This window comes from Malus sylvestris, chromosome 15, assembly GCF_916048215.2.
Source record: "Malus sylvestris chromosome 15, drMalSylv7.2, whole genome shotgun sequence".
NCBI classification, from domain to species: domain Eukaryota; kingdom Viridiplantae; phylum Streptophyta; class Magnoliopsida; order Rosales; family Rosaceae; genus Malus; species Malus sylvestris.
This window is the reverse complement of record NC_062274.1, coordinates 14,017,782-14,036,599: the sequence shown is the minus strand read 5'-3', so window position 1 is coordinate 14,036,599 and position 18,818 is coordinate 14,017,782. Positions and strand designations below refer to the sequence as shown.

The window sequence follows — 18,818 nt, the reverse complement described above, 5'->3', positions numbered from 1 at the left end:
TCCAGGAAAGATTAGAAATTTGGGCCACTGATAAAAGTATTACGAGGCATGTTGTTTCAAAGTCAAACGTCATCATTAAATTCCCAACTAACCTTCGTACGATGATATCATTATCTTCGTACAATGATAGGGTTTCTTTTTGCTCATCATTATCTTCGTACAATGATAGGGTTTCTTTTTGCTCATCATTCTCAAACGGTGATAATGGTCATCACTTTACATATTATCACTCCGAATGAATTTAAATTTTCATTAAAAAGATCCGGAGAGGATCCTGTTGGACGGATTTGGATCCTCTCCTGAGCTAATAGAGAGGATCCTCCTGATCAAGCATTGTGAACCGTTGGATTTTTATCTAATATAATCAAATCCAACAGTTACAAATAAGAGATCCCTTTAAAGTTATAATAATTATGGCCGTTAAATGAAAATTCAACGGAACTTAGAGGATCAAAATCCCTGTTGGACCTACATGCACGCATGCCGCACCCTCTACGAGGAGAGAAATTATATATCTGAAACTGAACCCCTTTTAATTCAGTTTATTACACCTCCAAAATCTGCCCAGAAAACCGACAAAATAAGAAACTGTTTGGTCAACCGCTCTCTCTTCTAGTTCATATCCGTACAAAAACTCTCTCTCTCTCTCTCTCTCTCTCTCTCTCATATGATGAACATGAACTCATCAATCTCAGAATCCTTCAAAACAAACCCTATCAACCTCTCCCACATTATCCCACTCGATTTCGAATCCGTTCATGCCCTACCCGATTCCCACGTCTGGACTCATACGAAGGAGGTTGAGATTCCAACACCTTATAATACTCCGTCTTTAGTCTGCGTACCCGTCATTGACCTATTCGATTCGAACGCCGCCTCTCTCATACGCCGTGCATGCGAGAAATGGGGTGTCTTCCAAGTCACCAACCACGGCATTCCCATGCACCTCATGAAAGAAGCCGAGTTCCAAACCCGTCGCTTATTCGCTCTCCCGAGAGACCAAAAGCTCCGGGCCCTCCGATCACCCGAGGGAGTAACCGGGTACGGGTTGGCCCGCATTTCGAAGAACTTCCCGAAGCTGATGTGGTCAGAGGGCTTCACCATCATGGGGTCTCCGGCGGAACATGCTCTTCAACTTTGGCCACGTCACCATGCCAACTTCTGGTACGTGCACAAAAGCATAAATAATGCACGACCTGCTTGTCACTTTAGTATCGTTTCTCTTTAATTAGATTATGTTCCTTAATCCTTATGGTCGATGACTCGATGGATTGAGGAGCACGTTTCAAATATGACGTGGTGGAATATGAGTGGTTTAGAACTAAGCTTAGCGTACGCGTGTCCGTACTGGTACATACACCATCTGCCTTGTTCTTCACGTAGTCCGTTTGCTCATGATCCAGAGTCCAGACCCATAACATGGAGAGATTTTCAGTGTCACCGAAAAATAGAGTAGTAGGCCATATGTTATTTTACAATTAGAGTGATATTTATATATATATAAATAAATGGAGTAGTACACTATATGTCATATTACAATTAGAACGACACTTGAAAAAAAAATCTCTCTCCAACCGTATAAGGATATATAGTGTACCGCTTCTTGTTCCGATCACACTGAAAATCTCTCAATAACAAGAACGGACTTCTTTTCTTTTTTGGGGTTGTGCTCAAAACAATTTAAAAAAAAAAATTATTTTGAAAAATATTTGGTTGAGGATCATTGGTTTTTTACATACAAATAACAATTTGTTACTTTAACATAAACTTTTCTTTTTGTGATTTTACCAAGTCGCTTGAGTGTATGTATCAGTTTGTGATCTTGTATTTACGAACACGGAATTTGCAGTTAAGTTCTTTCACTCGACAATAAACATTTTTATGGTATCGGAATGTCAATCTGAATTACATACAATTAAACAAAAGTTCATTTATTAACGGTTCAGATTGAAAACAACCATTTTAGTACAGATTTGTGTTATTGGTCATCATAATATTTGCATCAATTTAATCATCTCATCGATGTTCATGCAGCGATGCAATGGAAGAGTACCAAAAGGAGATGAAGGGCCTAGCCCTAAAATTAATTGGGCTCATGCTTGGATCATTGGGCCTGAACTACGAAGATGTGAAGTGGCTTAAGCCCAAAAATAGCAGCAGGCCACAGACCGTGCTTCAACTGAACTCCTACCCGGTCTGCCCAGACCCGACCCGGGCAATGGGTCTCGCTCCTCACACGGACTCCTCATTGCTCACTTTGCTAAACCAAAGCAGCATAAGCGGCCTCCAAGTCCTTGTGGACGGGATCCGGTGGGTGCCGGCGCACCCGATCCCCGGCGCCCTTGTAGTCAATGTCGGTGATTTAATGCACATACTGTCGAACGGACAATTCAAAAGTGCGGCGCATCGTGCGGTTGTCAACGAAGTACACCATCGCATCTCGATGGCGTACTTCTATGGCCCGCCGATGGACGTGAAGATATCGCCGTTGATTGACCACAATCATCCACTCTATCAGCCGGTAACATGGAAGGAGTACCTCGATTACAAAGCAACGCATTTCGACCAGGCGCTTGAAGTAATCCGGACAGATGCCCAGAAGCTGTACCAGCGTACATCTGATGATTTTGCCTTCGGCCAATGGCCCAATTGTACATAGATGCTGATATGAAATGGCAGGTTTGGAATATCATAACTCACAACCTGGGCAATCTTTAAGACGCCTTCATTTACGCTTCGTCTGGCCGAAATATATTTACGTTGTAAGCCCCTTTTTAAGTTGAAGAAGGAGATTCTTTCGATCGAGTTTGTTTTGACATGGCAGTTAGGCTCGACGCAACAAAATTCTTCTATCAGTTCGCTAGCATGTCACTTCTTTCGTGCACAGTAAACATATAAACAACTAAGGCATCTAAATGCCGACTCCTTCAAGATGCGGTGAGGAAAAGATACCACCATGTCACTTCCAGAGCTTGACGCACTTGTCGTGGCTGGCCGAAGCAACTAGCCCCGTAGCATTTGACACCGCCAGAGAAGACACTAGCTTGTCATGAGCGTGCAGAGTCATTGTCTTGTTCTCGGCCATGTTCCAAAGCTCCAAAGTCTGATTTCGCGCACCAATTTCACATCAAAATTAAAACCCGCTTAGCATCTTCGATGAGAGAAAGGCATCAGCATAACAAAACGTAGAGAGCAGTTATGACTTACCTCATAACAGCCAATCACCAACAATGCAGGATAAGTCGGATGGAACACACACGTTTTGAATTTGTTGCCGGAACAGCTCAACTCGTGAATCAATTCCCCTTTGCAGCTGGAACCAACTGTCCACACTCGAACCAAATCGTCACTCACTGATGCTAGATACTCGCCAGAAGGATCCCAGCACACAGAATGCACATGGCTTTTATGTCCCTACATGAATACCGCAAGAAACAAATCACAACGCGTTCATGATGACATGATGGTTACGAAATTTTAAGAAACCACGGAACGTAGTCGTAAGATTTTGATTCATATATTAATTGGACTTGTCAAGAAAAAGCGTCCAGGTAAAAGACAGTAATCTTGTTTGTACGTGCATTTCATTCGACCCCAAAAATGTGGACACCACCACCACTACCCATTTCTAACGATTTCAAATCAATAGTAAAACTATTAAAATGTAACGGAAAGTCAATAAGAAACCTGTAATTTAAGCCTGCAAACTTGTGTCTCAACATCCAAGATTGATACAAAATTATCTGCTGCAGCAGCAAGGTTTCTTCCAAAACGAGGTTGAAACCTCATCTGAGTTGCACCACCCTGAAAAAGTAGTGTAACATTATTAAATACAAATAGGTTGACTAAATGAAAAAACAGAATTCTGGTACTCCCTATACAGAGTAGACAAATTAACACCGTGTTGTATACCTTGAAAACTCCAGCACAACTACCATTCTTGATACTCCAGTACCGCATCTCACTGTTGTTATCACAAGAGCAGAGAAGGTCCTCTTTACTGGGATGGAAGTCCACTGACACAACAGTGGCAGAATGTCCCACAAAATTACGAAGTGAATATCCAGGCTACAGGAAATCAAATCAAATCATCAATTGCATGGAACAATAGGTCGTTTGCCAGGTTTTCCAGATTGCAATTTCGTGTTCATGACAAGCTGTTACCATGTCGGTTTCAAGTTCTCATTATACTCTTTTCATATTAAACATAAAATCATCATGGTAGCATACACTACATGCCATGAACCTAAGAAATGCATACATCGACTCACATTATCAGCATCCCAAACCCGGACGGTTTTATCTGCAGAAGATGTAGCAAGCCTTGACATGCTAGGACTAAAGCGAACGTCAGTTATCCATTGAGAATGCTCTTCAAGTGTGGACTTGACACTATAGGTTTCAGTGCACCACAATACAGCCTGCATCATAAAATAATCAAAGTAATCCTGAGTATTTTGTGTTTCTTTCAACTATTCATATTGGTAACAAGTTTTTTTTTCAAAAGAGCAGATATCATTTTAGGCCAGTCATGCCCCTAAAACCTATATTAAACTTTGATCTGCCTAGGCTTACCTTTCGGTCATGCCCACCAGTGGCAAGTGATTTTCCATCTGAAGAGAAGTGGCAACATTCAACTTTATTTTTACTTGCAGGAATAAGCTGGACTTCCGTAAAACTGAAGCCTATTTCATCAAGAAGATGTAGAAAGCCTTTTGTTATATTTCTAGTATAAATAAACCAAGATATACATCTTCTGAGAAAATTAACGAGGTTAACAAGTTAGGACCAATATGAAAGTCGGGATTCATCATACCTTTGCCAACATCTGAACACCGAGCAACTCTACCTCTAGGGTCAGCATCATCATGCGATAAGAACGATTCAACATTATCCTCCAAAGATCCATCATCCACAAAACGGTCTACATCAGTCTGCAATATATAGCTCAGTTACTGACTGCCAATGTAGTCCTAGAAACAACCCCTGATAAGTAAGCACTATATGCTTTCTCGCAAAGGGCACATTTAACCATAATAAGAAAATCACATGAGGCAAGTCTCTACGAGCATGTTGTACCCACTACAAGTGATTTAGGGTAATACAAGTCATCCCAAATGCAATCAATACAAAGTTAGATAAAATAATGACAAGTTTCTAACCAATTTATTTGGTGCTGATGCAATTGAGCCCAAGCCATCAGAGCCAAACATAAGTACAGACTTCGACGAACCACCATTAGGGGGTAAAGTCGGCATAGACACGCCATCCGCTGTGTGAGTAGAAGGTGTTGAAGGTGAACTGGGAGATGGTCCCGTGGTGTTAACTGTCCCTGAACTATTGGCAGGACCCGAAGATGACACTGGCTGCTTTCTCTTTCGCCCAAGTTGATTCTTTGAAGCCTTGAACAAGGAAAACTAAGTCAGAACCTCATATAGCAGTATTCAACACTAATCAAGTTTACAACGAAATATACAGATCACAAAACAGTTGGCTCTAGAAATATGATGAAATTTGAGTTTAGTACTAAAAAACCAGTTATGTAGAATGGAAAGTTAGTACACGATAAATTTGTAGTACGTTTTTACTGCAATGATCAAGTTGGAAAAAAAGAAAAAAAGAAAAAGAGACAACAACAACAACAACAACAAAGCCTTTTCCCACTAAGTGGGGTCGGCTATATGAATCCTAGAACGCCATTGCGCTCGGTTTTGTGTCATGTCCTCCGTTAGATCCAAGTACTCTAAGTCTTTTCTTAGAGTCTCTTCCAAAGTTTTCCTAGGTCTTCCTCTACCCCTTCGGCCCTGAACCTCTGTCCCGTAGTCACATCTTCGAACCGGAGCGTCATTCGGCCTTCTTTGCACATGTCCAAATCACCGGAGCCGATTTTCTCTCATCTTTCCTACAATTTCGGCTACTCCTACTTTACCTCGGATATCCTCATTCCCAATCTTATCCTTTCTCGTGTGCCCACACATCCCACGAAGCATCCTCATCTCCGCTACACCCATTTTGTGTACGTGTTGATGCTTCACCGCCCAACATTCTGTGCCATACAACATCACTGGCCTTATTGCCGTCCTATAAAATTTTCCCTTGAGCTTCAGTGGCCTACGACGGTCACACAACACGCCGGATGCATTCTTACACTTCATCCATCCAGCTCGTATTCTATGGTTGAGATCTCCATCTAATTCTCCGTTCTCTTGCAAGATAGATCCTAGGTAGCGAAAACGGTCGCTTTTTGTGATTTTCGCTAGATTGCTCCGGTCATTAGTATGGATAAGTATATAAATGGATAGAGATAGGAAAGCAAACACAAGATGTACGTGGTTCACCCATATTGGCTACGTCCACGAAATAGAAGAGTTCTCATTAATTGTGAAGGGTTTACACAAGTACATAGGTTCAAGCTCTCCTTTAGTGAGTACAAGTGAATGATTTAGTACAAATGACATTAGGAAATATTGTGGGAGAATGATCTCGTAATCACGAAACTTCTAAGTATCGGAGTGTGGAGTCGTCTTAACTTGCCTTATCTGTCTCATAGGTAGATGTGGCATCTTCTCTGAAAGTACTCTTCCTCCATCCAGGGGTGGTATCTTTAACTGGTGGAGATGCACAAGGTAATGTATCAATTTCACTTGAAGCTTACTTGTAGTTTCAGGCTTGGTCAAGCGCGATACAAACCATGTAGTAGGAGTCCCCCAAGTCGCCGAGCTAGGGGGTCTGCTGAAAGAGGTGACAGACAAGGTAAGCAATCAGAGCTCCGACTGATTGTTCACCTTCTCCCCATCTTGCAGCAGCATGAAGGATAAAGAGAAGAAAAATGAGAAGAGATGATATGAGATACTTTTGCTTTTGAAGAAGTAACTTTCCACAGGCTTATTCTTGAACTGAGCTGGAGGGTTTTCTAGTTTCCTCCAGAGTATAAGGCCGACTGAAGAATTTGAGGGTCAAAACAAGTCCATCAAATCTAGAGTACGTTCCACCCTGCTGATATGGGATACTTTTGCTTTTGACAGAGAAATGGATGTATCGGCACGTGTGCTGTTACGCTTGTCTCCACATGCTTCCTTGTATCCTTCGCACTTGCCCTATCTGTTCCTCAAGCAAATGCGGAATCTTCCCTGGAAACATAAGATGTTGAAGATGAGTACTCGAGAGCAATGCCAGGTAAGTAATCAGGTAAGGGGTTCCAGGCAGTCAGTTCTTGGCTGGAAGCTTGATTCCAAGTGCTGACTGATTGCTCTCTTTCTCCTTGTCTTGCAGGTAAAAACAAGGCCAAAGGAAAAGACAGGGAAAAAGCATGATATGGGATACTCTTGCTTTTAACCCTGATGATATGAGATATTCTTGCTCTAGTATAGCTTGTTTGCAGAGGTATTATCGGGGGGAAAGAAAGCTGAATATTTCGAAAGGCTTCGTTGGGAGTGCCCTCTCAGATATGATGAAGGGTTGAGCATTTTTGCAGGTCTGCCTGTCCGTTGGGGATGGAGGTCGACATATATAGAAGTCTCCCTAACAAGTAGTAATGCTATTCCTTTACCCTGCTTGGTCATAGCACGGTAGTGGGAGCTGCCAGTTTCACATGTTTTAACTCTGTCAGAGCACTTTGAAAAAGTGGTATGTGGTATCTGGCTCTCGAGATTCGGAGAACGATGCCTCTTCGATTTTTGAGAAAGCAATCATGCTGGGGGTCTGGCTCTCGAGATTCGGAGAGCAGTGTCTCTTCGATTTTTGAGGAAGTAATCATGTTGGGAGTCTGGCTCTCGAGATTCAGAGGGCGGTGCCTCTTCGATTTTGGAGCAAGCAATCTTGTTGGGAGTGTTGTCTCGAATGTGAGTAAAGGTTGGGCATGTTTGCTAGTCTACCTTGCCACGAAGCACAAAGGTTGACACACAGGGACTTTCCAATTATCCAGCAATGGTACTGTTCCTTTACCCTCTCTTCGATTTTGAGAAAGTAATCATGTTGGGAGTCTGGCTCTCGAGATTCGGAGGACGGTGCCTCTTCGATTTTGGAGCAAGCAATCTTGTTGGGAGTGTTTTCTCGAATGTGAGTAAAGGTTGGTCATGTTTGCTAGTCTACCTTGCCACGAAGCACAGAGGTTGACACACAGGGACTTTCCAATTATCCAGCAGTGGTACTGTTCCTTTACCCTTGTGGGTAATAATATGGTAGCTAGACCTTCAAAATTTATGTGTCTAAACTTTGTTAGTGCTGTTTCTTTGCTATTCTTTTACCTTTCTTGGTCAGAGCGATGTAGTGGGAGCTGCAAGCTTCACGTGCTCAACTTTGGCAGAGAACTTTGGCAAAGTTATCTGTGGTACCCATGAGCTATTGTTGCGTGTGGGAAGTGGGTGATTGAACAGTAAGATTCATGTGCTTTCTACTTCACCAGAAGTCTTCGACAGAATGCCCATAATTTCTGCAAAGCTGAGTGTGCGTGTGACAGGTGCTGACAAGGCTAGAAAAGTAGGTGCCTCTTCGATTTCTGAGATCGGCCCTCGTGGTCTCTGAGCAGCCCAGCTTTTGAGAAAGCGAGCGCCTCTTCGATTGATTCGGAGAACGATGCCTCAACGATTTTTGAGAAAGCAATCATGCTGGGGGTCTGGCTCTCAAAGATTCGGGGAGCAGTGTCTCTTCGATTTTTGAGAAAGTAATCATGTTGGGAGTCTGGCTCTCGAGATTCGGAGGGCGGTGCCTCTTCGATTTTGGAGCAAGCAATCTTGTTGGGAGTGTTTTCTCGAATGTGAGTAAAGGTTGGGCATGTTTGCTAGTCTACCTTGCCACGAAGCACAGAGGTTAACACACAGGGACTTTCCAATTATCCAGCAATGGTACTGTTCCTTTACCCTCTCTTTGATTTTTAAGAAAGTAGTCATGTTGGGAGTCTGGCTCTCGAGATTCGGAGGACGGTGCCTCTTCGATTTTGGAGCAAGCAATCTTATTGGGAGTGTTTTCTCGAATGTGAGTAAAGGTTGGGCATGTTTGCTAGTCTACCTTGCCACGAAGCACAGAGGTTGACACACAGGGACTTTCCAATTATCCAGCAATGGTACTGTTCCTTTACCCTCTCTTTGATTTTTAAGAAAGTAGTCATGTTGGGAGTCTGGCTCTCGAGATTCGGAGGACGGTGCCTCTTCGATTTTGGAGCAAGCAATCTTATTGGGAGTGTTTTCTCGAATGTGAGTAAAGGTTGGGCATGTTTGCTAGTCTACCTTGCCACGAAGCACAGAGGTTGACACACAGGGACTTTCCAATTATCCAGCAGTGGTACTGTTCCTTTACCCTTGTGGGTAATAATATGGTAGCTAGACCTTCAAAATTTATGGGTCTAAACTTTGTTAGTGCTGTTTCTTTGCTATTCTTTTACCCTTCTTGGTCAGAGCGATGTAGTGGGAGCTGCAAGCTTCACGTGCTCAACTTTGGCAGAGAACTTTGGCAAAGTTTTCTGTGGTACCCATGAGCTATTGTTGCGTGTGGGAAGTGGGTGATTGAACAGTAAGATTCATGTGTTTTCTACTTCCCCAGAAGTCTTCGACAGAATGCCCATAATTTCCGCAAAGCTGAGTGTGCGTGTGACAGGTGCTGACAAGGCTGGAAAAGTAGGTGCCTCTTCGATTTCTGAGATCGGCCCTCGTGGTCTCTGGGGAGCCCAGCTTTTGAGAAAGCGAGCGCCTCTTCGATTTCTGAGATCAGCCTTCGTGGTCTTTGAGCAGCCCAACTTTTGAGAAAGCAAACGCCTTTTCGATTTCTGAGATCAACCCTCGTGATCTCTAAGCAGCCCAGCTTTTGAGAAAGCAAACGCCTCTTCGATTTCTGAAGCTCCGTCGAGTGCAGATTTTTATAAGGGTTGGCATTAAGTTCCAAAGCACACTTGAATCTCCACCAGTAGAAGCTTCATTCTTGCACTTCTAAGATCTTGATTTGTCCGACCTCTTCTCTCTTCAACACCTTTGAAAATGTCTGGCCCCTCCGACCGTCGTTTTGACTTGAACCTTGTTGAAGAGGCAGCCCCGCCTTCTCCAGACAACATATGGCGCCCATCCTTCGTCTCCCCTACTGGTCCTCTTACCGTTGGGGATTCCGTGATGAAGAATGATATGGCCGCTGCGGTGGTGGCCAGGAACCTTCTCACTCCCAAAGATAACAGACTACTTTCCAAACGGTCTGATGAGTTAGCTGTTAAGGATTCGCTGGCTCTCAGTGTTCAGTGTGCAGGTTCTGTGTCTAATATGGCCCAACGCCTATTTGCTCGAACCCGCCAAGTTGAATCATTGGCGGCTGAAGTGATGAGTCTCAAACAGGAGATTAGAGGGCTCAAGCATGAGAATAAACAGTTGCACCGGCTCGCACATGACTATGCTACAAACATGAAGAGGAAGCTTGACCAGATGAAGGAAACTGATGGTCAGGTTTTACTTGATCATCAGAGATTTGTGGGTTTGTTCCAAAGGCATTTATTGCCTTCGTCTTCTGGGGCTGTACCGCGTAATGAAGCTCCAAATGATCAACCTCTGATGCCTCCTCCTTCTAGGGTTCTGTCCAGTACTGAGGCTCCAAATGATCCTCCTCCGGTGCCTTCTCTTTCTGGGACTCTACCGACTGCTGAGACTTCTCCTAAGCAACCTTTGTGAAGGCTCCCTCTTGTGTGTTTATTTTGACTCATGTATATGTACATATTTGTAGCTTATCGGGGATATCAATAAATAAGCTTTCCTTCATTTCAACGTATTGTGTTAAATACACCAAAGCCTTCTTCGCTAAGTTCTTTGAATTTTCTTTTGTTGAAGCGAGAGAGATAAGAAAAAGGCATTGCTACAGAAGACAAAAATTTGATGGGCAGTAATAGAAAACCTGATCATTCCCTTGAAAGGTGTTAGGCATGCTACCATCTGGTGCCATGCCACCAGAACCCATAATTTTTTCATGCTGCTGGAGGTGTTGGCTTGAATTATGAGAGTGCTGACTTGAAAGCAGATGCTGCAAATACTGCTGCTGCTGTTGATTGTTGCTTTGCATCTGCTGTTGCTGTAACTGATAAGCTGGCTATATAAGGAAATACATACAGGAAGCATGAAGTTGACAAGATCTAGTGATAATAGCTAAAATTATGAGTTTCCAAAAAATCCAGTGTAGACGAAGGAAATGATACCTTCATAAGCATGTCAGCATCTCCACGAGGTAAGACCGGGCAACCAACTTGCACTGGTGATCCAGCATTAGGTACATCAACAGAACTTAATTGACCATCCTTCCCAAGAACCATACTTCGATTGTTGAGAAGCATTCTCATCCTTCTACTGTCCAAGTCATTGGAAGATGGAGAAGGTAAATTTTGTTGTGCCAGCATAAGTTGCTGCTGTTGCAGAAGTTGATTATAGGGTTGCGGGGACTGCATCAAAGGATTTTGCTGCTGAAGAATCCCAGATCGAAGCCGATCAAATCCCTAAAAAGGTGGAACTCTATCAGAAAACCACTTATCTAATTTGAAAGAAACACACAGAAAAAATACATTACAATCATATAGAGTGGAAGGGTATTCAGTTCTACCGTTAAAGGCCATCCTTTCAGAGTCAAATTGTTACTGCCTTGATTTGATCCTAATATGAAAATATGAATCATTGGTAAGAGAAGAATCCAATACAAATATGAGTAATGATTTCAACACATAAACGAGCAATGAAATATGCAACAGACTCTGAAATGAGAATTGCATTTTCAATTCTAATTAAATATGAGTCCAAATTGATGATATTTTATGACTCAATTTGGTATTGGCATCTATAATATGAGTCCCTTTCGTTACAAGACAAGGGATCCTGACCAAAACACTTGCCTTAATAAATCCAATGAGCTATCGATACACAAGAAATTGTACTAGTGTTCTTATTTAACTGCCCAAGTTTCATATCTAAAAACCAGCCCACATTCTAGCAGATGAAAAGAAATAACATCAATCAGTAGATTCAGTACCGTGAGCACCAATCAATGATCCTTCTGGAGCAACAGCTCTGGGATTCATCATCTCACTCTTTATGTCCTGTTTCATCATAGAAAACATGCCCAAAATAAGAAAATCAAATTGTAGGGATAAACAAACAAAGAAACAGATCACTGATGATAATCACCTGTGAAGAACCAGGAAGTTGCTGACTCCGACTGTGAGGTTGTTGAAGATTCCCCAACACACCACCAGGTGTACCATGCAGCATTTGACTGTAAAGGAGTTCAACCACTTTCATATTATTTAAAGTATCAATTGCTAGGAAAGAGCATGTGTTACGCCGTAAAGCTGAGTCATGATAACTATGGAATCTTAAGAGAAATACCCAGGAGGCTGGCCACCTGCTGTAGTTGCTTTCATCATCGAGGCATGATTGGGATCCAAAAGCTGACTCATATTGTCTCCTAACCTTTGCTGCATGGTGTTTGTATTGTGAGGTTGTAACTAGATTAAATGAATATAAGATAGAAAGAAAGTCCCTCGGAATATATGGCAAAACTCATTACCTTGATAGCTGCATCGTCCATAGCATCCCTCTGAGTTGGAAGCTTTAATCTCTCCTCGTACATTTTTGTTGCCATAGAATTTGCAGTTGCAGGGTTCTGCCTCAAAAGAGAATCATTAGAAGTGCCATTATGAAGCTGGGTCCCATCTCGAAGCTGCTGCTGCTGTTGCTGTTGCTGTTGCTGTTGCTGCTGTTGCTGCTGCTGCTGCTGCTGCTGTCGCTGCTGCTGCTGCTGCTGAGCATGTCTCTGTAATCTAAACTGCTGCATTTGTATTTGCTCTTGCTGCTGAGGCTTCTGATGCTGCTCCCTAGCCTTTATCGCTTGAGTCTAACACATCCAGACAAACAGAGAAACAACTGAAAATGGAGAAATTCAAAAAATACCATCTATGTTACGAACAATAGAGCTAGGACTGAAGTCAAATATAAGTTCACACCTCAATGTAAGATGCAGCTGCTTCTGAGTGCTTCTCATTCGTCCTAGCAATGAATATGTCCCAAAAGACAGACCACCATTCGAAAAGAAAGCCGCCAGGTGCATCAATAGCTGGAGCAACCGTAAAATCAAAGAAATTTGATTAAATTCAGATATAAATTCACAGATAACACTGAATCTCTTTTCTTCGGCAGATTTAAGTATATTCTCACCTACAGGATCCGTAGCAACTTTTCCTTCAGCTTGAAATGCCTTTGCAGAAGCATGTAATTTTCTCTTCATAAGGTAATCATATATATACACATCCAACCTGTGATCCAAACAGATTAGAAGGTTACCACATGTCAGAAATCCAAAAAAAACTTTAATATTTGAGAATCTGCAGAAAATAACTTTGGCAGAAGGTACAAAAATGCAAAAACATAACATCCGACACAACGCTAATCCACCAATCCGGTGCCAAGAAAATGAATGGAACTATTAAAAGTGAAAATCTTCGAGCCCGAAAACTCAAATCTTCTCACTAATTATCTTTATAGTGTCAGGTTTAGTTGAAGCGAATTATTTAGTTCCTAGAATTAACTGAATCAAACACGTGAAACAAAATTTTGAAGTTGTTTTAAGAAAATCCACAGCATCAAAAGACATGGTGCTTTATTTACTGCTAAGAAAATGTAAGAAAAGCAACTTTTTGGATCCCCAATGTCCTCATAGAAGAAAAGTTAAATTCCTCCCTCTTTTCCCCTTCTTTTCCGGAGCACGAGAACATTGGGAATTATCAACAACAAGAAGACACCCTTATCACACACATAAACATGGAAGATATCTCGACATAGCTTCCAAAAACATGTAAAAATCAAACAACCCAGTACATATTAAGGTCACCAAAACATGAAAAACACAAATTAACAACAACCCAACAGCAAAGATTCAATCTTTAAAAGAAAGAACGGTTAATTATGTTAAAAAAATGAAAGAACACAAGTGAAACAAACCCAAATGGCAAAACCAAAAAAACCATAAAATACCCATTTGAAAAAGATAAGAAAACAATAGAACCCACCAAAACCCTACAACCAAAAACTCACTCAAACCACCCAAAGTTAAAGCTGCTGCCATGGCAGTAAGAACAAGGAAAAACCCAGAAAATTTGAGACCTAACATTAAGAGAAATGAAAATTTTACGGTGCAAAATTACTTACATTTTATCAGCTTCCCAACTGTTCTGGCTCTGAGACATGATTAAGAAATTCGCAGCAAGTCTAATCTGCAGGAAAATCCGAAACTTTGGACACTTAGCAGATGATGATGAAGTAGAATGTCGGAGCCTCCGTCTTTTCTCTGTTATACGGAAGCAGATGAGTTTTTTTTTTTTTGTTGTTTTTTTATATTCTATCTTTCTCGCTCTTAAAAAGCGTATAAAGGTATGTTGAACGAAGACGATAACCTCCTCACTAAGTCGATACTAAAATAATGATTTCCATTTTTTTCTGGTTTTTCTGGCTTCTTCCTCTTTTTTATATAATTTCTTTATTTATCATTTTGTATATTATTAATGTTGATATTTTTTTTTATCAAAGATATTATCAACATCAATGAAGAGGGGGTGGGCTTACCCGTGTAATAGACTAGCAATAATATCGTTCAAATTCCCTTTTAGCAATAATCGAATCTAAAACTTCTCATTTATAAAGAAAGAAGAAAATCATTAGATCGTAGTACTAAGTGATATTAATTTTGATATTTTGAACCACCAAGTTTGAACTTTTACAAATGAATTTTTTGGACCACTAGCACTATTTTAGCTGGACGTTTTCCGGCTAAACCACGGCGAATTAGCAGTCAAGAAATGTATCATTCTCTTTGTCTTGTTAAGAAGTGTGATTTTAATTTTAAATCACTCGATTTCGTTGAGTATTGAAGAAGTTATGAACGTTTAAAATTTACCCAGTTTCCGACAAGTTTTCCAGTTTTCCCGTGAACCAGTCACCTTTCAAGTTATTTTCCGTCCATCTCCGGCAACCATTGGGCTTTCAAATAAGTATAATCTTATTCTACACTTTCCTATCTTCCTTTTGATATATTATGGATCGAATTTGGTTAAGAAACGATTGAGTTACGAAGTATTGAAAATTGCCCAAACTTCCGGCCAAGAGCTCAGGAATACCTAAAGGAGTTTTTAACGGAATGACCAAAATAATGGATGATGGACAATCTTAGGGACCATTTCTATTGATTTTGAATCTCAGACATCAAAGTGATGTGTTATGCAAATCTCAATGATCATTTTAGCTAAAAAGTCGTTCTATAATGGTATGATAACATAAGAGCATCTCAAAGGGATGTAGCATTTAGATAATAAAGTTAGATTCCTTATGCCACGTAGAAAAACACAACGCCACCGAAAATAATAACTCAATTAACAAATTAAAAAATTATCAACTGACCTCATAAACATCCCAAGGTCAGCCATTCCTTCTCCAAGTTAGAAAATTATATCTAGCTTACTCAAAAAATACTGTTTAGCAAATAGTTTAAATTAAAGAAAAATTAATGAAAATGACTTAAAAAACTTTGAATTTTAATTAAAAGGATAAAAATGTGTTGTAAGTGAATAATACTATAAATGACTTTTTAAAATAAAAATTTCATTTTTGTTAAAAATAAACAATATTAAAATTATTTCATTAAAACACCCTTAAATTAAAGCTAACCTGCGAAATAATAAAAGAGTCCAAGAAAAATCTCAGATGGTCCATTAGCATTTCTCCTCCAAATAGTAGTACACTACACACAAATAGGTCAAAGAGATGAGAATAAGTTTGGAGTGATACCTCACCCTTTTGAAATCTGTGGCTGTTAAAGCATCCATATCATATCACATCACAATGCAAGAGAGACTGTTTGGTACGATCAGACCACGAAGTAGTACATTATATATCATTATATAAATAGTATAATATGTGTGTTAAAAAATTTAAAAAATAAAAAATTTCATCACTTATATAAAAATATATTATGTATCATCCGTGTGTGATGATCATTCTAAACATACTACCTGCCAATTGTCTTCAATGGTGCCAGAGAAAAGAATAAAAAAAGTTGGACAGGTTTTTGCAGATTTTGCTGCCAAAGGGTCACAAAAAGTCAAAGATAGGGTGTTGGCAAAATTCCAATCCCATTCTCTTTTTTTTTTTTAACCCACGCAACCAACCCCCAACCCCCCCCCGGCAAAAAAATCTTTTATATTATCATTCATGACCCTTTATTCCTTCATTTTTTGATTAATTTACTACTAGTCTTCATGCACACGCTCATATTTATGCAGAATATATTTTTTGAATCACGGCATACTATGCATGATTTATACGTTTTAAATGTATTTATATACGTAAATTGACAAAAGAAAAGTAAAATATTTGAAGTAAATGAATAATTTTAGATTAAATTAGAAGAAATTCCTCATAAACCAATTAAGGGGATGTATTCAATTGAGATTCTGAGACGGTTTCAGGGTATTAATAATTTTAGGGGTATTCAATTAGATATTTAAAAGACTTCATAAAACTTTAGGTGTATTCAATTGAGAATTATACACACTTTTTAAAAGTCTCTAGAAATATAGGTGTATTTAATTGTGATTTTTCAAAGTCTCTACAAAATTAGGTGTATTGGAAAACGAATTGAATTTGAAGGAATTTGTGAATTGGTGGATTTTGGAGGATTTTAAGGTAAGACCTATAAATAGCAAAGAGCATGGGAAATCTCACCTCAACCCTAGAAATTTTGAGCGACTTTGTGTGCCACTCTCCTCTCCAGAGACGGCGGCGCCTTCTGCTCCAAAAACAAAGTAGCTTGAAGGTAAAACTTTTCACCTTGCACATGTTTTCTTTGGATTTTTCTTGTTTGGATATTGTAATCTTGTTCTAGGGTTAGGGTTTTCTAGTCCAGGGTTTATCAGAATTTGAAACCCTATTGTTGAATATGCATGTGGGTTTATGGTTTGGTGTTTTGTTGAAATATTTTCTACTTTTGATTGTCAAAAAGATCAACTGGAATCCACAAAGATGGTTTTGGGGTCCATATAATTTTTGAATTTTGAATGGAAACTTGTTGTTGGATATCGAATTGATGTTTTCTTTTAATTTGATGTCGAATAGGCGTCAAAGACGTTTTTCGTGCTTTATGGTTTGGTGTGGGTTTATGGTCTAGGGTTTATTAGGATATCAAATTGATGTTTTCTTTTATTTTTTTAACAAGTTTACATGAATATGTCCATGACTTGCTGTGCCTGAGGTGGCCAAGGCATTGCACGGTGGTGTTCCACAACCAAACGTGCTATGTGTTTTGTTGAAATATTTTATGAAGAAGTCTTTTAAAAACTTGACCTAATTTTTTTGTTTCCGTTTGCAAGGAAAGATGATCTAAATGTGGGGTTCATTATGTGTTTGGTTATCATGTTTTTAGCATCCGTTGATTTTATGTCAAATAAGGATGAGATTTTAGCATTCGGTCAAAATGTCAATGTAACTAGGGTGAGACTTGACGAGTTTGTTGTTCAATTTCTTTTGTTCAATTTGTCTTCTTTGCAATCCTATGCATGTAGTTCAATCTTTATTGTGTGCAATCCTATGCATGTAGTTTCTTATAACATATTGGTAAAGAGTTTCAGAAGCCGGATCTCTTTTGGATTAGATGGTGATGAAGGGTCTTGTTCCCTCAATTGTAACCTACAATTTGCTAATAGATGGATGGTGTAAAAATAGTTATGTTGACAAAGTGATACTTTGCCTCTCCAGGATGTTCGGTGAAGACAGATAACCAAATGTGATTACATACACAACATTAATAGATGGGTTGCTCAATGCTGGAAGGGTCGATGATGCTCTTGTGCTTTGGAACAATATATTTTGATGCGTATTCATGTGCTATGATTGGATCTTTTGCCTTATGGGACAACCCAATTTACCAATCAATTTGGATTTTCTTGAAATAAAATAATCACTGTGATTCATGGGAAGTCAAACAAATCTCTTGAAATTCATGAATAAACTCTCTGAAATTCTCCCATGCAAAGAATTCTCTCACAATTCATGTGAATTCTATAAAACTTTAACTCAAAATTCCTGGAAAGTGATTTTTTTTTCTCTCAAATTCCATGGAATTAGATTATCTAAAATTCTCTCAAAATTCCATTTGAATACATCCCCTAAAGCAAACTAATTCACATAATAAAATCGGTCTCTATATAATTTACATTAAGAATATATAAAATAATATTTAATAAACAATTGATTGAATTACATTATTGCTAGCTCATTGTGAGGCTAAGCCCATCCTCTCTCTCCCTTAGTGTATATAATATCATTTGTTAAAAAAAAAACAATCATTTGAAAATTAATTTAATCACATTATTATCTTGTGCGAAAGACTTTTTTTGACACACCCTGACCTAAATCAGGGCATGCTGGCCGTCACATGGGAGTGACATAATCATGTGCACAATGCGGAAGCAATAAAGATATAAGGGAATTGCAAAGGAATAAAAACCAAACTACTAGCAAAACTAATTAAGATAGAGTGTTAGTGCGAGATTAAACGTGAAATATACAACCAGAGCATAAATAGCCTAAGTGTAGTCAAGCAGAACAAGTGCTAATTATACAACACCCAAGGGTGATCCTACATTTATGATGTTATGTCAGAACCCCCGTTGAAATCCTCGTGATCCACCAAGCATTTCTACCTAAAACCTGGAGGGGCGCAAAACATAAAGTGTGAGTGGGCAAAAACAAAGCTTTTCAAAATCATTTCATTTCTCAAAAGTTCTAACTCCTTGCCGTAAAACCTGTATAACTTCCCAG

General features: G+C 39.7%; 2 protein-coding genes across 5 annotated transcripts; one reads left to right on the top strand and one right to left on the bottom strand.

Annotated features, from left to right (window-relative positions):
- The first annotated feature begins 676 nt into the window (after positions 1-676).
- Positions 677-2,855, top strand: LOC126602698 (gibberellin 3-beta-dioxygenase 3-like). The gene is made up of 2 exons (XM_050269598.1): positions 677-1,164; positions 2,035-2,855. The coding sequence occupies exons 1-2, from the start codon at positions 677-679 to the stop codon at positions 2,657-2,659; spliced, it is 1,113 nt and encodes a 370-aa protein (XP_050125555.1). The 3' UTR covers positions 2,660-2,855.
- On the bottom strand, positions 2,755-14,402 carry LOC126603148 (transcriptional corepressor LEUNIG-like). 4 transcript variants are annotated; one of them, XM_050269892.1, is made up of 18 exons: positions 14,157-14,402; positions 13,167-13,264; positions 12,956-13,065; positions 12,520-12,846; positions 12,339-12,427; positions 12,138-12,225; positions 11,983-12,049; positions 11,560-11,609; positions 11,162-11,455; positions 10,864-11,055; positions 5,163-5,402; positions 4,817-4,934; positions 4,576-4,685; positions 4,272-4,421; positions 3,913-4,068; positions 3,688-3,804; positions 3,208-3,414; positions 2,755-3,103 (listed from the first exon to the last, which is right to left on the bottom strand). In XM_050269892.1, the coding sequence occupies exons 1-18, from the start codon at positions 14,192-14,194 to the stop codon at positions 2,960-2,962; spliced, it is 2,595 nt and encodes an 864-aa protein (XP_050125849.1). In that variant the 5' UTR covers positions 14,195-14,402; the 3' UTR covers positions 2,755-2,959. The 4 variants fall into 4 exon arrangements, with proteins under 4 accessions (XP_050125849.1, XP_050125852.1, XP_050125853.1 ...); XM_050269895.1 differs by having other exon boundaries at positions 10,864-11,037; XM_050269896.1 differs by having other exon boundaries at positions 10,864-11,028.
- Between the last annotated feature and the right edge of the window lie 4,416 nt (positions 14,403-18,818).